At 67.5% G+C, this 26814-nt stretch overlaps 4 protein-coding genes across 10 annotated transcripts in view; 3 read left to right on the top strand and 1 right to left on the bottom strand.

Moving 5' to 3' along the window:
- Positions 1-4783, top strand: part of SEMA6B (semaphorin 6B) — a 7076-nt gene extending 2293 nt beyond the window's left edge. Inside the window, exons 3-11 of the mRNA XM_040086484.2 lie at positions 6-94; positions 241-458; positions 677-808; positions 1104-1253; positions 1916-2110; positions 2304-2444; positions 2644-2721; positions 2883-2941; positions 3016-4783. Coding sequence (XP_039942418.1) covers positions 6-94; positions 241-458; positions 677-808; positions 1104-1253; positions 1916-2110; positions 2304-2444; positions 2644-2721; positions 2883-2941; positions 3016-3992 — 2039 coding nt within the window. The 3' untranslated portion in view covers positions 3993-4783. The remainder of the gene's footprint in view (positions 1-5; positions 95-240; positions 459-676; positions 809-1103; positions 1254-1915; positions 2111-2303; positions 2445-2643; positions 2722-2882; positions 2942-3015) is intronic.
- A 1318-nt stretch (positions 4784-6101) lies between these two features.
- Positions 6102-9470, top strand: LOC120763455 (perilipin-3-like). 2 transcript variants are annotated; one of them, XM_040086769.2, is made up of 8 exons: positions 6102-6586; positions 6672-6867; positions 7123-7205; positions 7292-7478; positions 7901-8151; positions 8182-8349; positions 8437-8550; positions 8716-9470. In XM_040086769.2, the coding sequence occupies exons 1-8, from the start codon at positions 6536-6538 to the stop codon at positions 9136-9138; spliced, it is 1473 nt and encodes a 490-aa protein (XP_039942703.1). In that variant the 5' UTR covers positions 6102-6535; the 3' UTR covers positions 9139-9470. The 2 variants fall into 2 exon arrangements, with proteins under 2 accessions (XP_039942703.1, XP_058279591.1); XM_058423608.1 differs by having other exon boundaries at positions 7901-8349.
- A 71-nt stretch (positions 9471-9541) lies between these two features.
- LOC120763454 (perilipin-3-like) lies at positions 9542-13568 on the top strand. 2 transcript variants are annotated; one of them, XM_040086766.2, is made up of 8 exons: positions 9542-9802; positions 10827-10884; positions 11087-11282; positions 11537-11619; positions 11714-12359; positions 12471-12661; positions 12751-12873; positions 12969-13568. In XM_040086766.2, exons 1-8 carry the CDS (start codon positions 9570-9572, stop codon positions 13305-13307), a joined length of 1869 nt encoding a protein of 622 aa, XP_039942700.1. In that variant the 5' UTR covers positions 9542-9569; the 3' UTR covers positions 13308-13568. The 2 variants fall into 2 exon arrangements, with proteins under 2 accessions (XP_039942700.1, XP_039942701.1); XM_040086767.2 differs by lacking the exon at positions 9542-9802 and adding an exon at positions 10367-10458.
- Positions 13569-14089: 521 nt separating this feature from the next.
- Positions 14090-24829, bottom strand: HDGFL2 (HDGF like 2). Of its 5 annotated transcripts, none has more exons than XM_040086978.2 (16): positions 24692-24829; positions 23048-23124; positions 22836-22974; positions 21057-21236; positions 20612-20728; positions 20399-20470; positions 20028-20169; positions 19231-19306; positions 18866-19151; positions 17061-17155; positions 16640-16710; positions 16232-16302; positions 15967-16068; positions 15668-15881; positions 14898-15021; positions 14090-14731 (listed from the first exon to the last, which is right to left on the bottom strand). In XM_040086978.2, exons 1-16 carry the CDS (start codon positions 24761-24763, stop codon positions 14647-14649), a joined length of 1923 nt encoding a protein of 640 aa, XP_039942912.1. In that variant the 5' UTR covers positions 24764-24829; the 3' UTR covers positions 14090-14646. The 5 variants fall into 5 exon arrangements, with proteins under 5 accessions (XP_039942912.1, XP_039942913.1, XP_058279611.1 ...); XM_040086979.2 differs by having other exon boundaries at positions 14090-14728; XM_058423628.1 differs by lacking the exon at positions 24692-24829 and adding an exon at positions 24421-24564 and having other exon boundaries at positions 18866-19145.
- Positions 24830-26814: the final 1985 nt, after the last annotated feature.

The raw sequence follows: 26814 nt of genomic DNA, 5'->3' as shown, positions 1-26814 counted from the left end.
CGCAGAGCCCTACTTCGTGCACGCCGTGGAATGGAGGAGCCACGTCTACTTCTTCTTCCGGGAGATCGCCATGGAGTTCAACTACCTGGAGAAGGTGGGACAGGTCCCGCCGGGAAGGAGATGATCCCTGAGCTCCCCTCCAACCCAAACCATTCTGTGACGCTGCAGGGACACCCGGGGTGGGGACAGGGGCACGGGGACTGCCCTTGGGGCGGGGTGGTGATGGGTGTCCTCCCGCAGGTGGTGGTGTCACGGGTGGCCCGGGTGTGCAAGAACGACATGGGGGGCTCGCAGCGGGTGCTGGAGAAGCAGTGGACGTCCTTCCTCAAGGCCCGGCTCAACTGCTCCGTGCCGGGCGATTCCCACTTCTACTTCAACGTCATCCAAGCCGTGACGGACATCCTGGAGCTGGACGGGCGCCCCGTGGTCCTGGCCGTGTTCTCCACGCCCGCCAACAGGTCAGAGGCTCTTGTGCCCGGCCCAGACTGCCCGGGCTCAGCGGGGTCTGAGCTGGGTGCCAGCTGGGAGCTGCGTGGAATCCTGAGTGGGATCTGGGATGAGGCCTGGGATGGGTCCGGCTGGGTCCTGGACAGGATCTGGACTCGTTTCCGTTTGGGATCTGCCTTTGGGGGCCCCTCGCGCTCCCCGTGCTCACCCCACAGCCGTGTCCCTGCAGCATTCCCGGCTCCGCCGTCTGCGCCTTCGACATGACCCAAGTGGCCGCCGTCTTCGAGGGACGGTTCCGGGAGCAGAAGTCACCCGAGTCCATCTGGACACCTGTGCCAGAGGACATGGTGCCAAAGCCACGGTGAGGGGCGGGGCTGGGGACAGGGCTGGCGAGGGACTCTTACTGGCAGGGACAGTGGTGGCACTGGGGAAGGGAACAGGGCTGGGGACAGCGGATGGTGGCAGCCACGGCCAGTACCCGCAGGGATGGGGACAGGATGGGGACAGGGCTGGGGACAGGGCTGGGGACAGGATGGGGACAGGGGTGATGATAACCACAGCCACCAGCGGGGATGGGGACAGGGCTGGGGACTGGGATGGGGACAGGACGGGGACAGGGCTGGGGACAGCTCCACTGAGCCGCCCTGTGGCCGCAGGCCCGGGTGCTGCGCCTCCCCGGGGATGCGCTACAACTCCTCCAGCGCCTTCCCCGACGAGATCCTCAACTTCGTCAAGACGCACCCGCTGATGGACGAGGCGGTGCCGGCCCTGGGCAACGCCCCCTGGATCCTCCGCACCATGACCCGGTGGGTGCCCGAGGGGGCTGGGGGGCACTGGGAGGCACTGGGAGGCACTGGGAGGGGCCGGGAGGTGCTGGCCAGAGCCTCCCGTGCTGCCTTTCCACTCTTGTGCCAGCGCTGGGAGCGCTGGGAGAGCTGATAAATCTCATACACTTTGCAGTCAAGATTGTCTCGTCCTAATTAAATCTGCCTTAATTGCTGCTTGATGGGGAATTAATCAAGCGGCGCTCTCAGGCTGCAGCCTCCTGCCAGCAGGGCAGCCGGGGCGTGAGCAGGGATGGGGACAGGGACAGGGAATGGGAATGGGAATGGGGACAGGGACATAGGGACAGGGACAGGGAATGGGGACAGGGACATGGGATGGGGACAGGGAATGGGGACAGGGACAGGGAATGGGGACAGGGACATGGGATGGGGACAGGGAATGGGGACAGGGACAGGGAATGGGAATGGGGACAGGGGACAGGGACAGGGAATGGGGACAGGGACATGGGATGGGGAGGTGAGGACGGGGACAGCGATGTGGGGCTGGAGCTGGGGACATAGGGATGGGGACATGCAGATGGGGACATGCAGATGGGGTTGGATCCCTCACCCTGCCCCAGTTCCCCCTCCCTGGGGACACCTGGACTCCCCCACACCCCAACACTGCTCCCACGCCCGCGCAGGTACCAGCTGCGTAAGATCGTGGTGGACACGGCAGCGGGGCCGTGGGGAAACCACACCGTGGTGTTCCTGGGCTCCAGCACCGGCACCGTGCTCAAGTTCCTCATCCTGCCCAACGCCAGCAGCAGCCCCGCGCCCGCCGCCCCCGGCAGCCAGAGCGTCTTCCTGGAGGAGTTTGAGACCTACCAGCCCGGGAAGTGAGTGCCAGGGTGCCAGAGCGGGGAGACGGGGCAGTAAAAGGGGTGGGTGTGTGTTCGGATGGATGGATGGAGAGGACGGCTGAGAGGGATGCGAGGGTGAGGGATGAGAAAACCTCTGGCCTGGGACAGGCCCTGTGGAGGGCCCTGTGCGCCAGGGCTGGGGCTGTGATGCGCTCTGCCCCGTCCCCAGGTGCGGCCGGGACACGGAGGACGAGCGGCGGCTGCTGGGGCTGGAGCTGGACAAGGCCGCGGGGTCGCTGCTGCTGGCCTTCCCCCCGTGCGTGGCCAGGGCGCCCGTGGCTCGCTGCCAGCAGCACTCGGGCTGCATGAAGTGAGTGCCTCGGGGCCGGGCAGGGCTCGCCGCTGGGGGCTGTGCGCGGCCTCACATCCCAGGAATTCGCCCCCGTGCTGGGGTCCGGCGGCACCGCCGGGGAAACTGAGGCACGGCACGGTGCGGGGGCAGTCCCTGGCGGGGGCCGGGGTGTCATGCCCCTCATCGGGGCTGACCCTGAGGTCTCTGCCGGCTGCAGGAACTGCCTGGGGAGCCGGGATCCCTACTGCGGCTGGACAGCCGAGGGCTCCTGCGCCTTCCTGGAGCCCAGTCCCAGGTAACGCCCCGGGCCCGGGGGCAGCGCAGGGGGCACAGCGGGGTCCCCGGAGAGCCCCCGATGGCTGAGCCCCCGCAAGCTCACGGCTCGCCGAAGGGAGCTTGGGAGACTCTGCCAGGCCATCGGGGACCCGCTGACCCCTCCTCAATTTGCACCCCCAGGGTGGCCTTCGAGCAGGACATCGCCGGCGGCAGCACGTCCCACCTGGGCGAGTGCGAGGGTGAGCGCGGGGCCGGGCTGGGGGCCGGGGTGGGGAGCACCCGCAGGTCCCCCCTGACGCGTCCCCACCCCCAGGGCTGGTGACGGAGAGCTTCGTGGACGAGCCGGACGGGCTGGTGTCCGTGAACCTCCTGGTGATCTCCTCCGTCGCCGCCTTCGTCATCGGCGCCGTCATCTCGGGCTTCAGCGTGTGCTGGTTCATCGGGCACCGGGACCGCAAGGAGCTGGCGCGGCGCAAGGACAAGGAGACGATCCTGGCGCACAGTGAGTCGGTGGTGAGCGTCAGCCGCCTGGGCGAGCGGCGGGCTCGCGGAGCCCTGCTGGCCCCGCTGATGCCCAACGGGTGGCCCAAGGAGCTGGGCAAGGTCGCCCAACACGACCTGGACTCGGGGGTGCTGCCCACGCCGGAGCAGACCCCGCTGCAGCAGAAACGCTGCCCCGGCTCCCTCCAAAACTGCACCTGGGAGCAGAGTCACAACATCATCAACGCGGCTTTGCGGGACCCTGGAGGCTCCGGGCCCGCGGGCGCCGGGCGGGGGCACGGCGGCTCCGGCCGCCCGCCGCGGGGCATCCCCCTCTCCTGCCACGCCATCCTGGTGGACCAGGAGCTGGAGGCCGAACTCAGCGACTCCTCAGGCGACGGGCATTGGGGTCGGGACCCTCCTGAGGGTCCCCGCGCCCGGCAGCACCCACCCGCCGGCGCCCGCCGCCAGCCCCGCGGCTCCTACGGCGACTTCGGCGGGACGCCGCGCCCCAGCCCCGAGCGCCGGCGGGTGGTGTCGGCACCCAGCGGGGACGGGGGAGACTTTAGCGAGGGGCCTCCCTGGCACCCCGAGCAGCTGAACTTCAACGCCAACAACGGCACGGGCCGCCCCGGCGCCCACCTCAAGAGGAACCACACGTTCAACAGCGGCGAGGCGGCGGCTACGGGCGGCTACGGGCGGCGCGGGGCGGCAGCGCGGGCAGCCCGGGCACCGGGCACCCCGAGGCCGCTGACGGACCTGCACCACCTCCTGCGCTACGGCGTGGAGCGGACTCCCTCGGGAAAATAGGGCGCCGGGCTGTGCGCGTCCCCCTCGCCAGGACACTGATGGGACCCCCGGCTCCCTGGGGACAGGGAGGGGCGGCCGGGCAGGAGCTGCGGGCAGGGGGTGAGGTGCTGCATGGCTGAGGAGGGGGGCACAGGCACCCCCTGGGTGCCCCCGGGTAGGGTTTGGGGGTGTCCCCGGCTGGCGTGGGGCAGTGCCCTGCGCGCTCCCGCTGCTTTGTCCCGGCTCCTGGGCGGGGGCGCGCCCACCGTGTCCCCTCCCCAGGCCGGGCCCGGGGCTGGCAGCGCCCTGGGAGGGGGATCCCTGGGGGGCGGCGGGATGGACACACGGACGCGGGCACTGGGCTGTGCCCCCAGGCCCTGGGGGGGCCTTTTGGGTGCTGCCAGCCCCCCGGGGACACACGGCCGGGGGTGCTCCGGTTGCGGTGGTGGAACCCGGAGAACATTTCGGGTGCTGGGGGCTGGGGGCCCCCCCGAATGTGGCGTTATCTGGGGATGGGGCGCGCTCCCACCCCCAGTCTGGGGTCGACCCCTCCCCAGTGCCAGCCTGGGGGTTGCCCGTCCTTGCCCCCGGCTCCCCCTCCTGGAAAGCACAGCCGGGGTCGGGGGGGGTCCCCACCGAGCCCACTCTCTGCTGGCAAAGGGTGCCCTTTCGGTGCCACCCCTGCCCGGCACCCACCCGGGGTGGCGTGTCGCGGGGGAGTGGCGGGTCCCCGGGGGATGGCGGGTCCCCAGGGGGTGGCAGGCTGTAAATAGGGCAGGGGGCGGCGGGAGCCCCCCCCCCCTCCCCAGCGGCCATGCATGCGGCCGCCCGCGGGCTGTACCCCGCGGCCCCAATAAACACCCGGTTACCGGAGGCGATTCCCCCGCCGCCGCCTCGGCACCTTCTTAACCGCCCCCGGGAGCCGGGACCGGCCGGGGGACAGAGGGTGACGCCCCCCACCCCGCGGTGGGCACCGCACCGCCCCGCGCACGCACCCTGGCACCCACCAAGGTCCGCATCCCGCTGTCCCACCAATTCCCCCGGGATAAGGCGGTGCCCGCACCGCGTCCCTGCCCGTGCCACCCACCTGCCGTGTCCCCTGCCTGTCCCCTTTCCCCGCCGTGTCACCCACGGCCCTCTGCCCCCCGTCAGCCCCTGGCCTGAGCATCCTGAGGGGCTCTGGAGGCACGGGAACACCTGGGCTGGGGAACATCTGCCAAAGGGACACTTGATGTGGCGATACTTGGCGTGGGCACAGCTGGCCTTGGGGTCCTCGGGCTTGGGGACGCCCATCACTGGGTCCCTTGGCGTGGGGACACCAGGGGTGGGGACACGAGGGGTGGGGACACCAGGGATGGGGACACCAGGGGTGGGGATAACAGGGGTGGAAACACCTGGAGCGGGGGCGGGACAGCGACCACGGGGACACGGGAGAGGTGGCGGGGTGTCGGTGCCGGGCTGTGCCCCCGCTGTCCCCCCGCTGTCCCCCCGCTGTCCCCCCGCTGTCCCCCCGCTGTCCCCCCGCTCTCCCCGCCACAAGCCACGCCCTTGCCACGCCCATCCCTCTCATTGGCTGAGGCACTGCCCCGCCCCTTCTCTGATTGGCTCCCGCCCCCCCCCGGGGCCGGGCTGGGCGGGGCCCGGGGTCGCGATCTCGCCCGGGGGTCGCGACAGAACCCCACCCCCACCCCGTGAGTACCGTGCCCGGGGCTGGGCGGGAGCGGAAGGGGGGGAAATGAGGCCGGGGGCATCCCGGGGGGGCACCAGAAAGGCTCCAGGGGGGGTTCAGGTGGTCCCGGGGGGTGTCCGGAGGTCCCCGGGAGCCTCCGGGGGGGTCCGGGGGAGGTCGGGATTCCCGAGGTCCCCGGAACACCCCGAGGACAGCAGAGGGACACCCCTGGAAAGTCAAAGGAACAAACGCAGGGTCCCGAGGGGACCCGACCCCTCCAGTGACCGGCCTGGAGCCCCCCCGAACCCCCCCAGAACGCGTCCCCGGAGAGCGCGGGGCCGGGCCGGAGGTGCCACGGGAGACACCAGAGGGGAGAGGGGCTCCCGGGGTCCGGGGGGGCTCCCGGGGTCCAGGGGGGGCTCCCGGGGTCCAGGGGGGGCTCCCGGGGTCCAGGGGGGGTCCAGGGGGGGCCGCTGGTGCTCGGTTCCCTGCGGGGCTCCGGGGGCTGCCCCCGCCGAGGCGCCGCTGACGGGCAGCACGTTCCCAGCGCAGGATTGCGACAGACGCGTCCGCTCTGGCTGCTGCTGAATCACCCAAAAAGCCCTCCCTGGCCCCAAAAAGGGGCATCCCCGAGGGGATACGGGGGTCCGAGAGGGGTTGAGGGGTCACAGCCCCCCCCTTTTCCTGGCAGGGGACCCCACCCCAAGCCCCCTTCAGACCCCCGAAAACGCCCCCGGGAGCCCCTCAGAGCCCACCAGCCGCTCCCACTCGGGGCACGAGCAGGGAGCAGGGGCTGGGGGGTGCTGAGGGTCTCATCCCCAGGGGGGGTCCCCGCCAGCCTCACCCACCCACGGCACCCCAAATTCTCCCTCTCCCCGCTGCAGCCGCCGCTGCCATGTCGGCCGAAAACCCCGCGGCGCCGGCAGAGGCCGGGCCGGACACCAAGGTAGAGGCGCACGGAGGGGTTTTGGGGGGCGGGGGGCTGCGGGTGTCTTTGGGGACCCCACCTTACTGTCGCCGCACACCCTCAGAGCGTGGTGAACCGCGTGGCCAACCTGGCGCTGGTGAGCTGCGCCTGCGGGGCCGTGGCCTCGGCGTACGGCCGCACCAAGCAGAGCCACCCCTGCGTGCGCTCCGTCTGCAGCGCCGCCGAGAAGGGGCTCAGGACCCTGACGGCAGCAGCAGCGAGCGGGGCCCAGCCCCTCCTCACCCGGCTGGAGCCCCAGAGTGAGTGCAAGGGCGGGGAACAGCACCCCATGGGCACGGGGGACCCCGAAACCGGCTCACAGCGAGCTCTCCCGAGGCAGCGGGAGAGGGAGGACCTGGTTTCGCATCTTTGTGTCACCAATGGAGAAAAGGGCTGGCGAAGCTGCAGGGTGGGAGGGGAAGCACCCCCTGAATTTTGGGGTGCCCCAGAACGCAGCGCTAGCGGAGCTCCTGCAGGGCACAGGGCGTTAAACCCTCCTGTTTTCGCACCTCCAGTTTCCACCGCCAACAAATTGGCCTGCAAAGGGCTGGACAAGCTGGAGGAGAAGCTGCCCATCCTGCAGCAGCCCCCCGAGAGGGTAACGTCACCCGGGGGGACACGGGCAGGGCTCCGGCGCTGAGCGAGGAGCGGGCACGAGCCGTCCCCCGCGCTGTCCCCTCCCAGGTGGTGGCCGGGACCAGGGAGCTGGTGTCGTGCACGGTGAGCGGGGCCGTGGCCAGGACGCGCTCGGCGCTCGGGGCCGTGGTGGGAACCCGCGTGGGGCGGCTGCTGGCCACGGGCGTGGACGCCGTGCTGGGCAAATCGGAGTCGCTGCTGGATGGGCACCGCCCCGGGACGGGCGAGGAGCTGGGTGAGTGCTCCCTGTCCCCCAAATCTCGGGGTGCCAGGCGCTGCTGGGACCCCCCAGCCTGTCGCTCAGCGCCGCCTTGGCATCGCCTGCGCGTGGTGGCCCCACGGCGGTGCCAGAGCGGTGACCCCACGTGGGGACAGTCCCCGTCCGGAGGACACGGGATGGCACTGGGTGAACTCTCACCTGGAAACCCAAGAGCAAATATAGTCCTGTGTGCCCGCCCGGGTATTTATAGCTTGGCACTGGGTGACATTAGGCACAGCTGGCCCCGTGTCACAGCTGAGGTGACCGCAGAGGCCACCTGGCTTGGGGTGGCATCTCCACATGACCCGGTGGCCAAGCATCCTGTGGCTGCTGACGCTGGGCTCCAGTGCCCAGCCCAGGATGGCCCAGCCACGCTGCCCTCACCCCTGCTCCCACAGCGGCGGCAGCAGGCACAGAGGTGACCACGGGCACGGAGGTGACCACGGGCAAGAAGGTGACCACGAGTTCAGAGGTGATCAGGGGCACGGAGGTGACTGCGGGCACAGAGGTCACCATGGGCAGGGAGGTGGCCAAGGGCAAGGAGGTGACCACGGGCAAGGTGACCACGAGCTCAGAGGTGACCAGGGGCACGGAGGTGACCACAGACACAGAGGTGGCCACGGGCACGGAGGTCACCACGGGCACGGAGGTCACCACGGGCACGGAGGTCACCACGGAGGTGGCCGCGCAGGAGCGGCAGAGGCGCTGGCAGAGCTACTTTGTCCGCGTGGGCTCGCTGTCGGCCAGGCTGCCTCACCGGGCCCTGCGGCGCTCGCTGGGGGACCTGCAGCGGGCACGGCTCCGTGCCCAGCGGCTCCTGGCCCAGCTCCACCACGTCATCCAGCTGGTAAGGATGGGGCAGGGACCATGCCAGCCCCGTGCCGGCCCCGTGCGGGCCCCAGGTGTGCTCCCACCTGGCTGAACCTCCCCGCAGATCGAGGAGGGGCAGCGGGGCACGGACGGGCCCTGGCACAGCACGCGGGAGCACCTGCACGGCCTGTGGCTGGAGTGGAGCCAGCAGGACGCGGTGCCCATGGAGGACAACGAGGTACGGGCCGGGGGGACGGTGAGGGACAGCTGGCTCCGTCTGGAGAGGGTGGGGACAGCGGCCATTTAGTCCCTTGAGGTGGGGACACGTGGCAAGGGGACACCCGGGTGGACCAGGCGTGGGTCCATCACCCCCAGCCCGTGCTGCCCGCTGCCCGCCCCGCAGGTGGAGGCTCGGACGCTGGCCATGCTCCAGGGGCTCCTGCACCAGCTTCACGCCGCCTGCTCCCACCTGGCCGCCGGCGCCCGGGCGTTCCCCAGCAGCGTGCAGGAGACGGCGGGACACGTCCGGCACGGCGTGGAGGGCGTCCAGGCTTCTCTGGCCAGCGCCCGCTCCTTCCAGGACCTGTCGGGCATGGTGCTGGCGCAGAGCCGGGACGCGGTGATGCGGGCGCAGCTGAGCCTCGAGGGGCTGCTGGAGCACGTGGGGCAGCACACGCCGCTGCCCTGGATCCTGGGACCCTTCGCCCCCGCGCTCGTGGAGTATCCCGAGGACGTCCCGGTGGATATGTCCAAGTGGGAGGGCTGTGTCACCGTGGGGGGCACGCGCCGGGCGCCCGCCGCCCCCCGGGTCTGCAGCCAGCGCTGAGTCCCCGGTGCCCCTGAGCTGGGGGAGCGCCCACCCAGAGCTACGAACGCCGATCCCGCCGGGACTGAGGGGGTGATGGACCCGGTGACCCGGCGTGGGACCCCAGCGTCACGGCCGGGGGCTCCTGCGGGGATGGTGGCAGGTGGAGGACGCAGCGTGAGTCTGTCTGGGATCCAGGGCTAAGCCCCGGGAGCACTGGGATTTCGTGTCTGAACAGCTTCAAACCAGTTTAAAGAGGAAGAAAACAAGTTTTTCGGCCTCAAAAATGACTCAGAGCTTGCAGTGCTGTGGCAGAGCCACCGTGCCGGGAGCACCGGGGGGCTCTGCACGGGCGGCAGAGCCGGGGGCACCCCCGAGGAGGGGGCTCAAAAAGGGGGTGCTGGGGTGGGACGGCACCCCAGTGGGACGGGATTCCGCGGGGTGCCGGGAGGATGGGTGCCACAAGGTGCCAGGACACCTGGACTGTGACCCGCAGCCGTGTGGCACTGAACTTTGTCCCAGTTGTCATCGTCGAGGGGCTGGGCACGCTCCGGGGTATCCCCGACGTCACAAGCACGACGTGGTCACGGCAGGGTGACCCAGGCGGCGCTGGGCGCCCCAGAACTGTCCATCCTCCGGCCGCCGGAACCCGCTGGGACCAGTTCGACCAGCTCCGCCGGGCCAGGTGTGGGGCAGCACCGGGACCCCCGCGCTTGGGACCCGCCCGAGGGGAGGGGACGCTCGGGAGGGTCAGGGCTCTGTCCGAGGGGGGATCGGTGCCAGGGAAGGTCGGGGAGCGGGAGGAACCAGCGCCGGTGGGGGGGAAGTCTCTAATTCCGGGCTCGGGGCGTCACTGCAGCCGGATCCCGGGGAATCGGGCCGGTGTACTCCGGTCCCGGGAGTGTCCGGTCCCCAGGGGGTGTCAGCGCAGCGCGGTCCCGGGGGATCCGGTACCGGGGAGGGGGGGGGTCAGGGCAGCACCGGCCGAGGAATGGGGTTCCGGGGGCTCAGTGCAGCCCGCTGCCGGTGCTGGGCGGGGACTCGGTGCAGGCGCTTTCCGGGGGTTCTCTGCCCTCCAGCCCCGGGGGTTCTCTGCCCTCCAGCCCCGGGGGTTCGCTGCCCCCCGGCCCCGGGGGTTCTCTGCCCTCCAGCCCCGGGGGTTCTCTGCCCCCCGGCCCCGCGCTCCCCGGTCGCTGCTCCCGGGCCGCCCCGGGCCGGCCCCGCTGGGCGGCTCCGGTCACATGCGCTCGGGGCGGGCTCCGGGCTATAAAGGGCGGCGGGGAGGAGCGGGGCGAGCCCGGAGCCGAACCGAGGGAGCAGAACCGAGCCCAGCCGCCAGCGGTGAGCACGATCCGGAGCCGGTCCTCGATCCCGGTGCCGATCCCGATCGCGATCCCGGTTCCGATCGCGATCCCGGTTCCGATCGCGATCCCGGTTCCGATCGCAATCCCTGAACCTATCGCGATCCCGGCCCAGTTCCCGATCGCAATCCCAGCCCAGGTCCCGGTCGCAGTCCTGGTCCCGGTCGCGATCCCGGTCCCGACCCCGCCTGCGATCCCGATCGTGATCCCGGTCTCGGGGACCCCCCTGTCCCGGGTTTTTCCAACCGCGTGGGAACTGCCCCGTTCCAGGGAAGGGTCATTTGGGGAGGCCGGAGGGGGGCGTTGGGGGGGCCTGACCCCACTCACGCTCCCGTCCTGTGCCCGCAGCCCCGCCATGGCCACCAGCGAGCCCACACCGGCGCAGCCCAAGGCAGAGGAGCAGCAGGTCAGTGCGGGCAGCGGGGCGAGATCGGGGCCGACCCACGGGGGTCCCTGCTTGGAGACAGGGATCGGGGCTGTCCCACCCTCCGATGGGCTCCGAGAGCCATGGGAGCCCCCCCCCCAAAACCATCCCCGGGGTGTTGGGGACACACTACACACCCTGTGAGATTTGGGGGTCCCTCACCCTGAGCCCTTCTGGCCCCCAGAGCATCGGGACGCGCGTGGCCAACCTGCCCCTGGTCAGCTCTGCCTACGACATGGTTTCCTCTGCCTACACCTGCACCAAGGAGAGCCACCCCTGCGTGCGCTCCGTCTGCGACGCCGCCGAGAAGGGGCTCAGGACCCTGACGGCAGCAGCAGCGAGCGGGGCCCAGCCCCTCCTCACCCGGCTGGAGCCCCAGAGTGAGTGCAAGGGAGGGGAACAGCACCCCACGGGCACGGGGGACCCCGAAACCGGCTCACAGCGAGCTCTCCCGGGGCAGCGGGAGAGGGAGGACCTGGTTTTGTGTCTCTGGTTTGCACGGCCAAGGAATAAACTGCTGGAGAAGCTGGAAGAAAAGATGTGGGGGTGAATTTTTGGGGTGATGGGAAACCCAGCGCTAGCAGAGCTCCTGCAGGGCGCAGGGTGTTAAACTCAACTATTGTTACACCTCCAGTTTCCACCGCCAACGAATTGGCCTGCAAAGGGCTGGACAAGCTGGAGGAGAAGCTGCCCATCCTGCAGCAGCCCCCGCAGAAGGTACCGGGGTGCGGTGGGGTGCAGTGGGGTGGGGTGGGGTGGGCAGCACCCCCAGGGCCCCCAGTGCTTAACGGAGGTTTGTGTGTCCACCCAGATCATCTCAGACACCAAACTGCTGGTGACCTCCACGGTGACGGGGGCCAAGGATGTGCTGACCAGCACTGTGGCTGGGGCTAAGGATGCGGTGTCCAACACCATGACTGGAGCCAGGGATGCAGTGTCCAACACCATGACTGGAGCCAGGGATGCAGTGTCCAACACCGTGGCTGGAGCCAGAGATGCAGTGTCCAACACCGTGGCTGGAGCTAAGGATGTAGTGTCCAACACCGTGGCCGGAGCCAGAGATGCAATGTCCAACACTGTGGCTGGAGCTAAGGATGCAGTGTCCAACACCGTGGCTGGAGCTAAAGATGCAGTGTCCAACACCGTGGCCGGAGCTAAGGATGTAGTGTCCAACACCGTGGCTGGAGCTAAGGATGCAGTGTCCAGCACCGTGGTCGGAGCCAGGGATGCAGTGTCCAGCACCGTGGTCGGAGCCAAGGACGCGGTGACCAGCCGAGTGACCGGTGTGGTGGACATGACCAAAGGGGCCGTGCAGGGCGGCGTGGAGCTGACCAGGTCCGCGGTCAGCAGCGGTGTCAGCACCGTGGGCCAGATGGTGGCCAGCGGGGTGGGCTCCGTGCTGGGCAAGTCGGAGGAGCTGGTGGACCATTACCTGCCCATGACGGATGAGGAGCTGGGTGAGCAGCTGACCCCGACCCTGCGGAGAGGGGCGGGGGGCAGAGCCTGGGGGGGCTCCGTGGGGCGGTGACCGTGGCGCTGGCACCCCCTGAGCAGCTCCTGTCCCACAGCCAAGCTGGCCACGGCCGTGGAGGGCTTCGACCCCGAGCAGCAGAGGCAGCAGCAGAGCTACTTCGTGCGCCTGGGCTCCCTCTCCACCAAGCTGCGGCACCGAGCGCTCCAGCACTCCCTGGGCAAACTGCAGAGCGCCCGCCAGAGCAGCCAGGACCTGCTGGCCCAGCTCCAGCGCACCCTGGACCTGGTAGGACCCAGCCCCGCGCCCCCTCTGCCACCCCGGGGTGTCCCCCGGTGGTCCCCCCCCAACTCATCCGGGCCGTGCCCCTGTCCCAGGTGGAGAGCCTGAAGCAGGGCGTGGACCAGAGGCTGCAGGGAGGGCAGGAGAAGCTGCAGCAGATGTGGCAGGAGTGGAACAAGAAGCAGCCGGGCGGCGGCAAGGAGCAGCTGCCAGCGGAGGTAGGAGCGGGGCAGGGGCTCCCCAGGCTGAGCCGGGGTGTCCCCCAGTGTCCCCCAGTGTCCCTCAGCCCTCACCCCCCGTGTCCCCCCCGCAGGCGGTGGAGTCGGGCACGCTGACCATGCTGCAGGGCTTGAGCCAGCAGCTGCAGAGCTCCTGCCAGCCCTTGGTGTGCAGCCTGCAGGGCCTCCCCGCCGGCGTCCAGGACACGGCGGGGCAGGTCCGGCACAACGTGGAGGAGCTGCGGGCGGCGCTGGCTTCTGCCACCTCGCTGCAGGACGTGACGGGCCCCGTGCTGGCCCGAGCCCGCAGCCACGCCACCAAAGCCCGGCAGCTGATGGACGAGCTGGTGGAGCACGTGGCCTTCAACACCCCCCTGACGTGGCTGGTGGGACCCTTCGCCCCCTCGGGCAAGCGCCCGGCGGAGCTGGAGTAGCCATTCTGGGCTGCTTCTCCCCAAAAACGCCTCGTTAGGAGCCTGTGCTAAAGCCCCCCAGCCCCCCCACCTTTGTGCCTGCCTCTGTGGGGACCCCCCTGCCTGCCCCAGCTCTTGTCCCCTCGCTGGGGACCTGCAGTTACGTGCCTTGGCCGCCCCAAGTGCCTCTTGGGGGTCCCCCATGTCCTCGGTGCCTTCAAACCCCCCTGGCCTTGTAGGGTCGAAACAGCACAAGAAACAATAAATCTGGTTAGTTTTGCACCGGCCTGAGGCTTCTTTGGGGGCGTGGAGGGGGAGGAATCGGGCTTTGGAGGAACAGCCCCCTCCCCAAGACCTGGGGTCCCCCATGTCCTGAGCCCCCATTCCTCAGACAGCCCCCCAAGCCTGTCCCTGTCCCCGTGGGACTTGGATCAGGAGTGGGGTCCTGGAGGGGGCCTGGGGTCCTGGAAGGAGCCTCCCTCTTCCCAGCAGTTGGGCAAGAGGCACTGGGGACGTTCTGGGCTTTATTTGGGTCTTGTTTCCGGAGCGAGTGTGAAACCAGTCCCGGAAAAAGCAAAAGCGAAGCGTCCCCAGGGCAGAGGGGAGGGCTCGGGGCAGCCTCCCCGGGGTCGGGGCACAAAGAGGAGGAGGCGGCGCCGGGTGGAGCCGGGAGTTCTTTATTGGACGTGGACAAAAGCTCCGGAGCGTTGTGAAAGAGCGAAGAGCCCAGCGCTGAGCCGGTGCCCAGCGTGGGTGCCAAGGTCAGCTCCTCCCTGGCACAGTTAGGAGAGAACACGCCCTTTTCACTCTGTTTTTACCCCAAGAAGTTGGTGCCCAGCCCTGCTGCCACCCCCTGGGGCCTCTGGATGGAGAGAGGATCGTGGCTGTGGGGAAAAGGGCTTGGAGCAGCGCCTGGTCCTGCTCAGAGGGAATTTGGGGATCCGTGGGGTGTTTTCCTGCCCTGACCCTGGGCAGGGGGTTAAGGTCCTCCCCTCGTCCCAGCCAGAGACGCCTCAAGAAAGAGACACTGGGGTTCCTTCTGTTTTTCATTAGAAAACCCTTTATATTCATTTCATGTCGGTCGAAATCACAAGAAATTAGGTAGGAGGGGAAAAAAAAAAACCAAAAAACAAAAAACAACAAAATTAAAAACAAAGGAGGGGAGGGGGGGGACAAATACAGACACCAGCACAGCCCCCCCGCGGGCGGTGCCTCCGCAGGGACGGGACACGGGACAAGACCAAGGACATCGGCTACGGTGGGACTTAGTGAAGTGACTCGGGCAGGGGACGAGGCACAGGCTGCTCTCCCTTCACAGCCTCTCCTCCTCCTCCTCCTCCTCCAGGTGGGAGCCGCTTCCTCAGCTCTCCTCCTCCTCCTCATCCGCAGCCTCTGACTCCCCGCGAGCTCGCTCTGGCCCGGCCTTGGGATAGTCCTGGATGCTGCTGGGGGAGAGCAGGAGCAGGGAGAGCTCAGCCGCACCCCTGCCACATCCCAGCTCCTTCCCAAGCTGGGAGAACCCTTCCACAACCCACAGGATTCCCCCACACCATCCCTGCAGAGCCCAGAGACCACAGGGGCCGGCAGCCCCCGGCCCTGCCCCACACTCACTTGTTGTGGGGCTCCTCTGTGGGTGCCTCCAGCTCCCCAGCTCCTGGCCCTTGGCTCTTGTCCTTCTCCTCTGTGCCCTCTGATTTTTGGGACAGGGATTCACCATTCACAGGACCTGACAGGTCTGAGGGGCAGAGAGAGAGGCTCAGGCTCTTGGATCCCCTCATTCATCCCGACCCTCCTGCGCTGAGGATCCATGGCCACAGGTTGTCCCTGGACACGCAGCCGAGCCTGAGGGGACCCCAGGACTGGGCTGACCCCCACAGCTGCAAGAAGGGCCCCCAAACCTCCATCCCCCAGCCCAGAGGCACCGTCAGGGCTGATTTTCCCTGCCAGGCCCTCTGGGAAGGCTCTTGCAGCCAGGACGGCCCCAGGCACAGACCCGGCTCCGAGGCTGGAAGATCCCAGTCACCACTCCCTGTGCAAGAGCCTGACCCAGTGTCCAAGGACATCTCCACGTTCCTTGACCAGAGCTCAGGCTGGCAGGGAGGAGCCGTCCTGGGCCAAAACCCAGCGTGGAGCCCCCAGGGCCCGGGCGTGGGGCTCGGGGTTTGCCCTGTGCCCTCGCTGCGTTCCCCACCCAGCCCTTTCCCACTGCTGGCACTCCAGCAAAGCAGGAGGTGCTGATCGCTCCAGCCCGAGGCCAACAGCCACCTCCCCACGTCCCGTGTCCCCAGCAGGACGGGGCACGCCGCAAGGAGGGCACGGGGACGCGCCCAGACAGGGCAGGGAAGGATCCCGGCACGTTCAGGGACGTGCAGGAACGTTACCAGCGTTTGTCTCCTCTTCCCCCTTCTCATTCCGCGTCTCCGCTCCCGACAGCTTCTCCTGGCCCTTCTCCGCCTCCCCCTTGTCCTTCTCGGGCCCGGCTTTGTTGGATTTCTGGATGGATTCCATCTTTGGTCCCAGCACACGAGACTTCAACCGGCTGTAGACTTCGGCCGCTTTTTCCATCACGTCCTTGTTGGCTTTGTAGCGACGGATCTGCCCCGGGGAGCGGGAGGAGGGACCCCCTTAGAGCCAGGCAGGCTCCCCCCGGCCCCAGGGAGGGCTCAGCCCTCTGCTCTACCTTCTTGAGCGTGGCCACCACATCCGTGTGCTTCTGGAGGATGTGGGAAGTGACCTGGAGCGTGCCCAGCTCCTCGAGGGCGTTCAGACACCGCTTGATGTCCTGCACGGACGGCACCGGGATCAGGAGCTGCCCTGGGGGCACCCGGGGCCCCCCAGCACCCCAAAGGGAAGAGGAGGAGGAGGAGGAGGAGCATTCCCGGGTATCACAGCCAGGAAAGGACGAGCAGGGATGTCCCAGGCCAGGCCAGGCCAGCGGCACTCACCGGGTTATCGACCTTCAGCGCAAACTTGACCTCACTGTGAAGTTTCTGGAGTTTCTCTTCCACTGTGGGCTCTGGAGCAGAGGGAGAGACACAGGCCGAGATGTCAGGGCAGCAGCAGAGCCCACGGCCCTGCCCAGAGCCCAGGACGTGCTCTGGGGCCCGGGATCACTCCCAGGCAGGGGTTTGTGTCCTCCCACGCTTCCACAGTCGGGCACAGCCCCAGGATGTCTCTGGAGAGGATGACTGGGGTGTGCCAGGATAGGGAGGGGATGCCAGGGATCCTGGGATCACAGCAGCGCTGGGAAAAGCCCTGGCACAACCTCACTGATCCCTCGCTGTCCCAGCGATGGGGGAACCAACCCTGGAGCCCTCCCCTCCCTCTGTGATGAGAAGCAGCAGCTCTCTCACCCTTTTTCTTCTCCATCCTCCTTTCGGGGATCGGGTCGGATTTCTTCCGGCCTCGTTCCACTTTCAGAGGTCTGTGGGAAGGGCAGGAAAAGGGAAGATGGTTGTGGTGAACCCCCTGCCCACCACGGGGCTAAGAGGGGTGGCACTGCCTGGGGCATCCAGGACCCCTCACCCCGCGCCCCAGCTTCCCAGGAATGCAGGCAGGAAAAGCCCCACCAGGAAGAAAACACCACAGGATCTCATCCTGGGAACCCCCAATAGCTCCTCCAGCCCCTTCAGCTCGGGAGGAGGGGAGGAACAAGCCCAGCCCCAGCGCGGGTGCTGCAGCCCCACGAGCCCCACGCCCACCCCGGGGCGCCGGAGCAGGAACAGCTCCATTCCCAGGAGGAAAGGGGAGGCAGGGAGACGCCGAGATGCTGACTTGTTCCGTGGCTTCTCCTCTGCTCGGCCCCTCTTCTCCTTCTGATTTGGTTTCCTTGACAACTCCGAGGGCTGTTTCTTCGCCGGCTTCTTTACCTTGGGGGAGAGAACAATGCAGGGAGAGCGGCAGAGCCCTCGCTGCTGCGGCGCTGGCAGAGCCACGGCCACGCCACAGCGGCACCCACGGCCACGCCACGGCCACCCCACAGCCACCCCCAGGGCACAGGGCACCCCTGTCACCCCACAGCAGAGCAAGGGGTCACCCCACAGCACAGCATCACCCCACAGCACAGGGTCACCCCACAGCAGAGGGTCACCCCATGGCACAGGATCACCCCACGGCACAGGGTCACCCCATGGCACATTGTCACCCCATGGCACAGGGTCACCCCACAGCACAGGATCACCCCATGGCACAGGATCACCCTATGGCACAGGGTCACCCCACGGCACAGGGTCACCCCATGGCACAGGATCACCCCATGGCACATTGTCACCCCATGGCACAGGATCACCCCACAGCACAGGGTCACCCCATGGCACAGGATCACCCCATGGCACAGGATCACCCCACGGCACAGGATCACCCCACAGCACAGGATCACCCCATGGCACATTGTCACCCCATGGCACAGGATCACCCCACGGCACAGGATCATCCCATGGCACAGGATCACCCCACGGCACAGGGTCACCCCACGGCACAGGATCACCCCATGGCACAGGGTCACCCCACGGCACAGGATCACCCCATGGCACATTGTCACCCCATGGCACAGGGTCACCCCATGGCACAGGGTCACCCCATGGCACAGGATCACCCCACGGCACAGGGTCACCCCATGGCACATTGTCACCCCATGGCACAGGGTCACCCCACAGCACAGGATCACCCCATGGCACAGGATCACCCTATGGCACAGGGTCACCCCACGGCACAGGGTCACCCCATGGCACAGGATCACCCCATGGCACATTGTCACCCCATGGCACAGGATCACCCCACAGCACAGGGTCACCCCATGGCACAGGATCACCCCATGGCACAGGATCACCCCACGGCACAGGATCACCCCACAGCACAGGATCACCCCATGGCACATTGTCACCCCATGGCACAGGATCACCCCACGGCACAGGATCATCCCATGGCACAGGATCACCCCACGGCACAGGGTCACCCCACGGCACAGGATCACCCCACAGCACAGGATCACCCCATGGCACAGGGTCACCCCATGGCACATTGTCACCCCATGGCACATTGTCACCCCATGGCACAGGATCACCCCATGGCACAGGATCACCCCACGGCACAGGGTCACCCCACGGCACAGGGTCACCCCATGGCACACTGTCACCCTACGTGCTCCCAAAGGCTCCAGGGTGACAGTGGAACAAACGCCATGCCTGTGGTGGAAGAGCACCCTGGAGGCCATGGAATGGTTTGGGTTGGAAGGGAACATAAAGCTCATCCCAGCCCAGCCGTGGCAGGGACACCTCCCACTGTCCCAGGGTGCTCCGAGCCCCAGTGTCCAACCTGGCCTTGGACACTGCCAGGGACGGAGCAGCCACAGCTGCTCTGGGCACCCTGTGCCAGATGTGAGGCCCACAGCTGGATGAGGGATCCTGGGCCAGGGGAAGAGCTCCCACTCCAAGGCATGGATACGCCATGGACACAACCCTTCCCAACACTGTGGGCAGCTGCAGGGTAACCCAAGAGCAGGAGAGCACGTCCCTGCCGCTCCTGATGGCCTGACAGGGAGGTGACAGCTTGTCCATCCACCCCCAGGGCCCCACACTCACCTCCTTCTCCTGCTCCAGCTCAGAGTCTGAGGAGGACTGAGCCTTGGCCCGGCCCCTCCGGCCCTTTTTGGCCATTTCATCCTCGGCGCTGCTGTCCGAGTCCGAGTGCACCTCCTCACCCTTCTCCGCCTTCTCCTTCCTTTTCTCCTTCTCCTCCTTCTCCTGCTCCCGGAGCCGACGGATCTCCTCCTCCTGCTCCCTCTTCCTCTTCTCCTCCAGCTCCCGCCGCCGCTCCTCGTCCCGCCTCTTCCACTCGCTGATGCGATCCACGTCGCTGTCGCTGTCACTGCCAGGACAGGGCAGGCTCGGACCCCTGCGTCACCCCCGGCCCGGCCCAGGGGGGACGGCGTCGCAGCCGAGCTCACCTGTCACTGCTGGAGCTGCTGGGGACGCGCTCCGGCTTCGGCTTCCTGCCCCGGGGCTTGGGAGGGGGCTTCTCAGCTGCAAGACAACAGCGACACGTTCAGCACCAGCACTGGAGGTCCCTCTGTTAAAAGAGCCCCGAGGTGCGGAGGCAGAGGGGTTCTGGAATGTGCCCACGATTCGGGATGGCACCCCAGAGCCTCGGGAATGCCCGAGATCCCACACTCCCGTCCCCAGGTGGTGGCAGGGGCAGGAGCAGGGGCAGGGACAGGAGCAGGAGCTGGAGCAGGAGCAGGGACAGGGACAGGGGCAGGAGCTGGAGCAGGAGCAGGAGCAGGGACAGGGGCAGGGACAGGAGCAGGGGCAGGGGCAGGAGCAGGGGCAGGGGCAGGGGCAGGAGCAGGAGCAGGAGCAGGAGCAGGGGCAGGGGCAGGGGCAGGGGCAGGGGCAGGGACAGGGACAGGGACAGGGACAGGGACAGGAGCAGGGACAGGGACAGGGACAGGGACAGGGACAGGGACAGGAGCAGGGACAGGGACAGGGACAGGGACAGGGACAGGGACAGGAGCAGGGACAGGGACAGGGACAGGGACAGGAGCAGGAGCAGGGGCAGGGGCAGGAGCTGGAGCAGAAGCAGGGACAGGAGCAGGGACAGGAGCAGGGACAGGAGCAGGAGCAGGGACAGGGACAGGGACAGGGACAGGAGCAGGGGCAGGGGCAGGGGCAGGAGCAGGAGCAGGGGCAGGGGCAGGGACAGGAGCAGGAGCAGGGGCAGCAGCAGGAGCAGCCCCGGGGGTACCTGGCTTGCGGCCCCGTGGGGCTTTCTTCACCGACACATCCGAGTCCGAGTCCGAGTCTGACTTGGTCATGTCCACGGTGGCATTGCCCATCTCCAGATCCGAGTCCACTTTGGAGTCGGAGTCAGAGCCAGACTCCACTTTCTGCAGGCACAGAGCGGGGCTGGGATGGAGGGCGGCCGTGGGGCGGCACTGCCCCGGTCCCAGCAACACCCCAAACCCAGCAGCGTCCTGGGTGCCGGCGTGCCGAGCCCCAGCAGGTCACCAAGAGATCAGCGAGGTCCCTGCAGGTGCTCCAGCCCAGGACACAGCCCTGTCACCCCCAGCTCCCCCTCCCCACAGCCCAGCCTCCCTCAGATCAGGGGTCCTTCACCTTCTTCTTCCTCCCTGCTGCCGGCATCCTCCGTGGAGCCCGGGCCGCTGGCTTCTTTTCAGGAGTGAAATCCTGGGGGAAAATAGGAATATGAGGAAATGTGGAACAGTGCCACCACGGTACGAAGTCAGTCAGGTTCCCTCCAGCCTCTGCCCCACTCCCAGAGGGATGTTCTCCCCATCATCCTGCCAGTGTATCCCCAAATCCTCTCACCTGGTCGCTGTTTTTCTCCGACTCAGAAGACGTTTCTGAGTTCTCCTCTTCCGTGACAGAGGGGCTGCCCTGATCCAAGTCATCGGAGGATTTCCGAGGCCGTTTTGTCACAGGCATCTGGCAAAGGAGAGGTGACAAGGTAAGAGAAGCCCATTCCTTCTTCACCCTCCGTGGAAAGCAATTGTTTCCTGGCAAGGGCTTTCTGCAACTCTTCCCCACCGACCCTGCAAGAGCTGCAGCTCTGGCTCCTCCTCCAGGCTGCAAACCCCACTGGGACTGGCCAGTGAGACAGCCGTGAGACCCCCAAAACCACGCTGGGCCCCGTTTCCCACTGGAGAATCCAGAGGGAGTCGGTTTCTCCACCACATCCTGCTGAGGTGGGTCCAAGGAAAGCTCCACAGTGTCCCCCGGCTGTGCCACCCTCCTGTCCCCAGCCCACACTCACTTTCATGGCCAAGGATTTCCTCTTGAGCCCGCTGTGGTCGCTGCCTCTGTCCGAGTCCTCATCGCTGTCCACCTTCTCCGTGGGCACCGTGGCCATGGCAGAGTCGTCCTCGTCGTCCCCGGCGTCGCTCCCCGCCATGGGGTCGTTCTCGGGGACGTCGCTGTCCGAGGAGCTCGCGGGCTAAAGGCAGCGGGGGGACAGTGGGGTTAGGGGGGGGTCTGTGGGGGATCTGTGGGGGCAGGAGAGGAGGGAGAGGGTGGGGAGCGAAGGAGAGCAGAGCTGGGTGTGCAGAGCAGCGCGGGGCAGCCTCCCCTCCCGGCACGGATCCCTCCGGAGCAGCTCCGGACAACGCCGCCAGCCCTTCTGGGAATGCTGCACCCCGTCCCACAGCCCCTGACACATTCCCGGGGTGCTGCTGCACTCTGCCCCCCATCCTCACGCCCTGCCAAAACCCCTGGAGCAGCCTGGAGCAGAGCCCAGCCCTCCTCTGCCCTGACGGCGCCAGACAAGCCGGGGTGGCCGGGTTCAGCCTCTCCTTCTGCCTCCACTTGGATCTTCCTGTCCTCTTCTCACATCTTCCCCACGGGAAAGGTCCACACCAGGAGTCCAGGTGGCCACCATGCTCTTCCCAGGTGGCATCGCCTGTGTCCTGCTCCCTGAAGGTCTCCTTGTTTCTCCAGCCCATCGGGAGGTTCCTCACACCGGGACATCACGCCCCAACTTCATCTTCTGGGCTGCTCCTCTGCGTGTGGCAGCACTGACATTCCTAGAGCCGGGGTTCTTCCAACTGCTGGAAAGCCTCTGCTCACCCTTGGCTGTTCCTGGCACCTCGCTTCACTCAGGTCTCAAAGCCAAGGGAACTTCAGTGTCTTCTCCTGCTCCTTTTGCCCACAGGACGCAGTGGGTGCTGGGGAGCCCTCGGCCTCGCTGGGTCCCTCATCCCTGATGGGAGCTCCCAGTGGATTCCTGGCCACGGCAGGTGCTGCCTCCCTCATCGCCACCAATCTCCAGGTTTTCGAGCACCTCCACAGCCTCACCTTACCCGACATGCACAGTTTTGGGTGGCTCATTTCCCAGCCCCTGCCCCTCAAACCACATCCTCACTCCTGCCCTGGCCATGGCATGGCCCGGGGGGGCTCATTCCCTGCACGTGCTGATCTCCAGGGACCACCTCAGCCTTGCAGCCCACCCTGCAAACCTTCCTCTGCCTCTTCAGCCCCACCAGGCCGACGCCTCCCGTGAGGATCTCTACACAATAAATTGAATCCCAATCACGGTTGTGAGATGCCCCCACGAGCAGCTGACAAAGAGCTGCTCCCCAGCCCAGCCACTCCAAATCCCACTGGAGAGCACAGGAACCTCGGGAACGGATGGAGAAGGGGACTTCCCAACAGTCCCCGAGCAGATCCAGGAGCCAGGGACAAGCAAGCCTCAAGTTCTTGCTCTGAAAACAGAATCTCCAGGATTTTGGGCAAGCAGCACAAAGCACGAGCCCGGTTCCACCGCGACAGCGGGGCAGAAGCACCTTCCTCCAGAGGATTGGGAACTTCCAGTGCTCCTGGAAGCCCGAGGGAAACCCCTCTGTGGAGGAAGATGAGGAGAGCAGACTCCCTGAGGAAGGGAGAGGGCAGGGAAGGAGAGGGGAGCTAATTCCACCCCAAGGAAGCCAAGCTGGAAGCTGGAAGCAATCGGCACGGCAGCGAGGAGAAGCAGAGAAGGAGGAGCGGCTCGGGGGGACGGAGGGGCCACGGCCCCCTGCCCTGCCCAGCCCACACTCACCGCAGGGGCACTGTAACTGGCGTGGGGGTTGTTCTGGATTTCCCACAAGCCCTCGTTGAAGCCTTTTCTCTTGTTTGGTTTCCCGTATTTGTCTTTATACTTTTCGTAAGGGAACAGATCTTTAGGGCCCAAGAAGGCGCTGGAGAGAGACAAAGCAGAGGTGAGGCCGGAGCGGAGGCAGAGCCCGGCGGGGGGAGCGAGGCAGCGCTTACGTCTCGTGGGTGCCGAAGAAGAAGATGGGGTACTTGTTCGGGGGGGGTTTCACGGCGCCGTCCGCGATGTCATCGATCTGAAAGGAAACCCAAAGCACGAGGAGGTCAGAGACAGCGGTGACACGTGTCCTCAGCCCCGGCAAGCGGCGTCGGGTCCGGCAGCCGCTCGGAGCCAAGCGCGGCAGGAAAGCACCCGGACGGGGCCCTGGCTACGGATCCGAGTCCCTGCGGGATCTCTACCAGAGTAACGGGAAGGATCCGGCACCGAGGTCTTGTGGGCAGCGTGGGCCTTGCGCTGCTCCCCCGGGATCCACGGCCGGGCCCCGGCGGCGCGGGCGATGGACGAGCGGCCGCAGGGTCCGTCCTGGCTGGAGCCCGGCCGCAGGAAAAGCCCCGCTGCCGGCCGGACACCCCGTCTTCTGTGCTCCGGGCGGTCCGGGCCGCGGGCAGGGGGAGCCTCGGGGTGAGCAGGGGGTGCTGGGGAGGTCTTCGGGGCAGGGGGGGACCCTTCCCCAAAAAAAGCAAGCGAGCTAAAGCAGAGGGGCTGTCCTGGCAGGAGCGGCAGTCCCGGGTCTCACGGCGAGGTGCAGCCAAGCGGCGTCAGCTCCGGCCCCCTGAGCTCCCCGATCCCACACGGTTCCACCTGCCGGTCTCTTCCCATCCAAGGGCACTGGGTGACCGTGCCACGCCCTCGGCCGCTCCCGGGGACCCCGCAGAGCCCCCGAGCATCCCCAAGCCGAGCATATCCCAAAGCAGCTCCCGCTCTCCGGGAGCACGACGCTGTCACCCGGGCAGTGGCACCCAGCTGTCCCCATCCCCAAACACTCCAGCACCCCAAACATCCCCCCAAAAGCGCAGCAGCACCCGCTGATCCCGCACCGTGAGCGCTCAGAGCAGCCCCACGCCGTGTCACAGCCGGAGTGTCCCCAACACGGGACAGAGCCCAGGCCCCCATCGCGGTACCGAGCTCCCATCGCGACAGGAGCTCCCACACGGGATCTCTGCGGCAGTGCTGGACCCTCATCCCAGTACAGCTGCCGATCCGCGGTGCCCCATTCCGGTACAGGACACCCCATTCCAGGCTGGGCTCGCATCCCAGTAGAGGTGCTGGGATGGGACCCCCCGCACTGGAACCGGGCCCCATCCCAGCACAGGACCTTCCCATGCAGTACGGGTGCAGGGATGCGGCCCCGCATCCCAGTCCGTGTGCTGGGACAGGCCCCTCGTGTCACCACCGGCTCACACCCCGTGACAGACACCGACACGGCTCCGCCATCCCGAACGGGACGCCCACCCGCACCGGGTCCCCATCTCGGGACAGACCCTCCCGTCCGGGTACAGGTACCGTTACAGCATGTCCACCCCGGTACCACCTCCCCATCCCGGTTCAGGCCGTCCCGTCCCGGCACGGGTCCCGTTATGGCATCTCCATCCCGGTACGTGTCCACACGCCGGTACCGTGTCGCCATCCCGGTCCGGGATCCCCATCCCCGTACAGGTACCGTTATGGCACCTCCATCCCGGCAGGGCCCTCCGCTCCGGGGACCGGGATCGCTACCGCGTCCCCATCCCGTCTCCTGTCCCCCCTCCCGATCCCGCCCCCCTCCCGGTCCGTCCCCCCGCGGCGCGGCCCCGCGGTCTCACCCGGGCCGGCCAGTGCGGGTAGCCCTTCATCTTGGCGAAGACGAGGTCCCCGGGTTTGAAGCTGTGTGGCATGGCGGCACCGGGGGGCACCGGGCGCTGCAGGCCCAGCCCAGGCCGCGGCAGCACCGGGCAGGCGGCGGGGGCGGCCCGCACCGCACGGCACGCAGGATGTCCCGCCCCCGGCCGCCACCGCGCAGTCCATTGGCTCCGCCGCACGTCGCTCAGCCCGTTCGACCAATAGAGGCGAGGCGGCGGAGCGGCGGGATAACGGGATTGGGCCGCGCCGCCGGAGGCGCCGAAGCGGGGGGCGCTGAGGGGCGGGGCCTGAGGGGCGCGGGGGGGACGGAGATGGGGACAAGGACTGGGGGGACTGGGATCTGAGGGGAGAGAGGGACTGGGGGGACTGGGATCTGAGGGGAGAGAGGGACTGGGAATACTGGGATGTGAGAGGAGAGAGGGACTGGGGGGACTGGGATCTGAGGGGAGAGAGGGACTGGGAATACTGGGATCTGAGGGGAGACAGGGACTGGGGGGACTGGGATCTGGGGGGAGACAGGGACTGGGAATACTGGGATGTGAGAGGAGAGAGGGACTGGGGATACTGTGATCTGAGGGGAGAGAGGGACTGGGAATACTGGGATGTGAGGGGAGAGAGGGATGGGGACAAGGACTGGGGAGGTGAGACCTTAGGGGAGACGAGGTGTGGGCGTCTGGGGTATGGGGTGGGGAGAGGACTATGGGAGGGTGACAGGGCTGAGGGGGGACAAGGGTCAGGGCTATGGGTGGCACAGATTCCGATCCTGCCCCATCCACTGCCCCCAGCTCAGGCCCCCAGCCTGGGGATGCGGCTCCTGCCTGAATTCCCTCCCTGACCCGGGACAGTGGTGCGTGCTCAGGTCCCTGGCCCAGGACAGGGACACTGGGACAGTCACTGGGGCCACACGGAGGGATTCCAACCCAGGGGGTTCCAAACTTGGGCCTGGCTGAGCTGGGGCAAACGCTGTGGGAGATGGATTGGAGTTTAACCCGGTTTTAACCCAAAGTGGATTCTCTGAAAAGTCATGCAAAGGGAAGCAGTCCCTGCCCACATCGGGCTGCTCCCAGAACGCGGAGAGAGCCAGGCGGGAGCAAAACCCAAAGCACAACCCACGTTCTGGGGAGGAATTGTTCCAGGGGTTTGGGGGAGGCGAGTGGGGAGGTGTGTGAGGAGGGGAAATCCTGCTGCAGGGGATTTGTGACAGGGGTGTCGGGAGTGTTGGGAGTGCTCCCTGTCACACTGTGAGAGTGAGGCCTCGCTCCTGCCGGGCTGTGCCACGTCCTGGCCTTGCCATGTCTCTCTTGTGCCACGTCCCTGCTGTGCCACGTCCTGGCCTTGCCATGTCCCTCTTGTGCCACGTCTCTGCCGTGCCACGTCCCTGCCGTGCCACGTCCTGGCCGTGCCATATCCCATCCATGCTGCGTCCTGACCGTGCCATATCCAGTCTGTGCCATATCCCGGCCGTGCCGTATCCCAGGCCTTGCCGTCTCTCAGCTGTGCAATATCTCAGGTTTGTGCCATATCCTGGCCGTGCTGTATCCCAGCTCTGCCGCACCCTGGCACTTTCAGGGCTCTGTACGTTCTCCTCAGCCCGTCCTGTGCCACGGCGGTGTCCGTGGAGGGGCAGATCCGTGTCTCAGGCCATGGCGATGCCGGTGTGTGTCCAACCTTCATTCCAGGGGTTTCTGGCTCTCGGTGCCACCGGGGTGTCCCCGGGGTCCCTGTGCCGGTGCCAGCGGAGGGGCAGTGCCAGGTGCTGTTGCACAGGAGCTGTTGCACAGGTGCTGTTGCACAGGTGAATGCACAGCCCCCGTTCGGGGTGGGGTCCTGACCCCCAGAGTTGCAGCCTCGGCCGGGAGCGTCCCGTGTCCCACGGGGACGGGGGGTGGCAGAAGCAGAACCGTGTAAATAAACGCCGTGAACACGCAGCGGGTGCGCTCATTGCGTCCATCCTCAGGCTTGGAGCCCTCGGCCGATCTCCCGGGGACGGGACTGACACGATGCTCCCAGTCCGTGTGCTCGGGACGCCGCCAGCCCCGGCTGTGTCCCAGCTCCAGGCGAGCTTCGCTCCGGAGCTGCCCAGGGC

This window comes from Hirundo rustica, chromosome 26 (assembly GCF_015227805.2).
Source record: "Hirundo rustica isolate bHirRus1 chromosome 26, bHirRus1.pri.v3, whole genome shotgun sequence".
In the NCBI taxonomy this organism is placed as follows: Eukaryota; Metazoa; Chordata; class Aves; order Passeriformes; family Hirundinidae; genus Hirundo; species Hirundo rustica.
The sequence above is the reverse complement of the archived record's forward strand: the minus strand, read 5'-3'. Positions and strand labels throughout refer to the sequence as shown.

Bases quoted from the DNA above. Each gene is read 5' to 3' on its own strand.
- LOC120763454 (XM_040086766.2), top strand. From the start codon at position 9,570: ATGGGTGCCACAAGGTGCCAGGACACCTGGACTGTGACCCGCAGCCGT. The intron at 10,885-11,086 runs GTCAGTGCGGGC...TCTGGCCCCCAG, and splicing joins CCAAGGCAGAGGAGCAGCAG to AGCATCGGGACGCGCGTGGC. The intron at 12,874-12,968 runs GTAGGAGCGGGG...TCCCCCCCGCAG, and splicing joins AGGAGCAGCTGCCAGCGGAG to GCGGTGGAGTCGGGCACGCT.
- HDGFL2 (XM_040086975.2), bottom strand. From the start codon at position 24,516: ATGGCGACACGGTACCGGCGTGTGGACACGTACCGGGATGGAGATGCC. The intron at 20,471-20,611 runs GTGAGAGGATTT...ATTTTCCCCCAG, and splicing joins CGGAGAAAAACAGCGACCAG to GATTTCACTCCTGAAAAGAA. The intron at 16,711-17,060 runs GTCAGCATCTCG...CCCTTCCCACAG, and splicing joins GAGGAGAAGCCACGGAACAA to ACCTCTGAAAGTGGAACGAG.
- LOC120763455 (XM_058423608.1), top strand. From the start codon at position 6,536: ATGTCGGCCGAAAACCCCGCGGCGCCGGCAGAGGCCGGGCCGGACACC. The intron at 6,587-6,671 runs GTAGAGGCGCAC...GCACACCCTCAG, and splicing joins AGGCCGGGCCGGACACCAAG to AGCGTGGTGAACCGCGTGGC. The intron at 8,551-8,715 runs GTACGGGCCGGG...CCCGCCCCGCAG, and splicing joins TGCCCATGGAGGACAACGAG to GTGGAGGCTCGGACGCTGGC.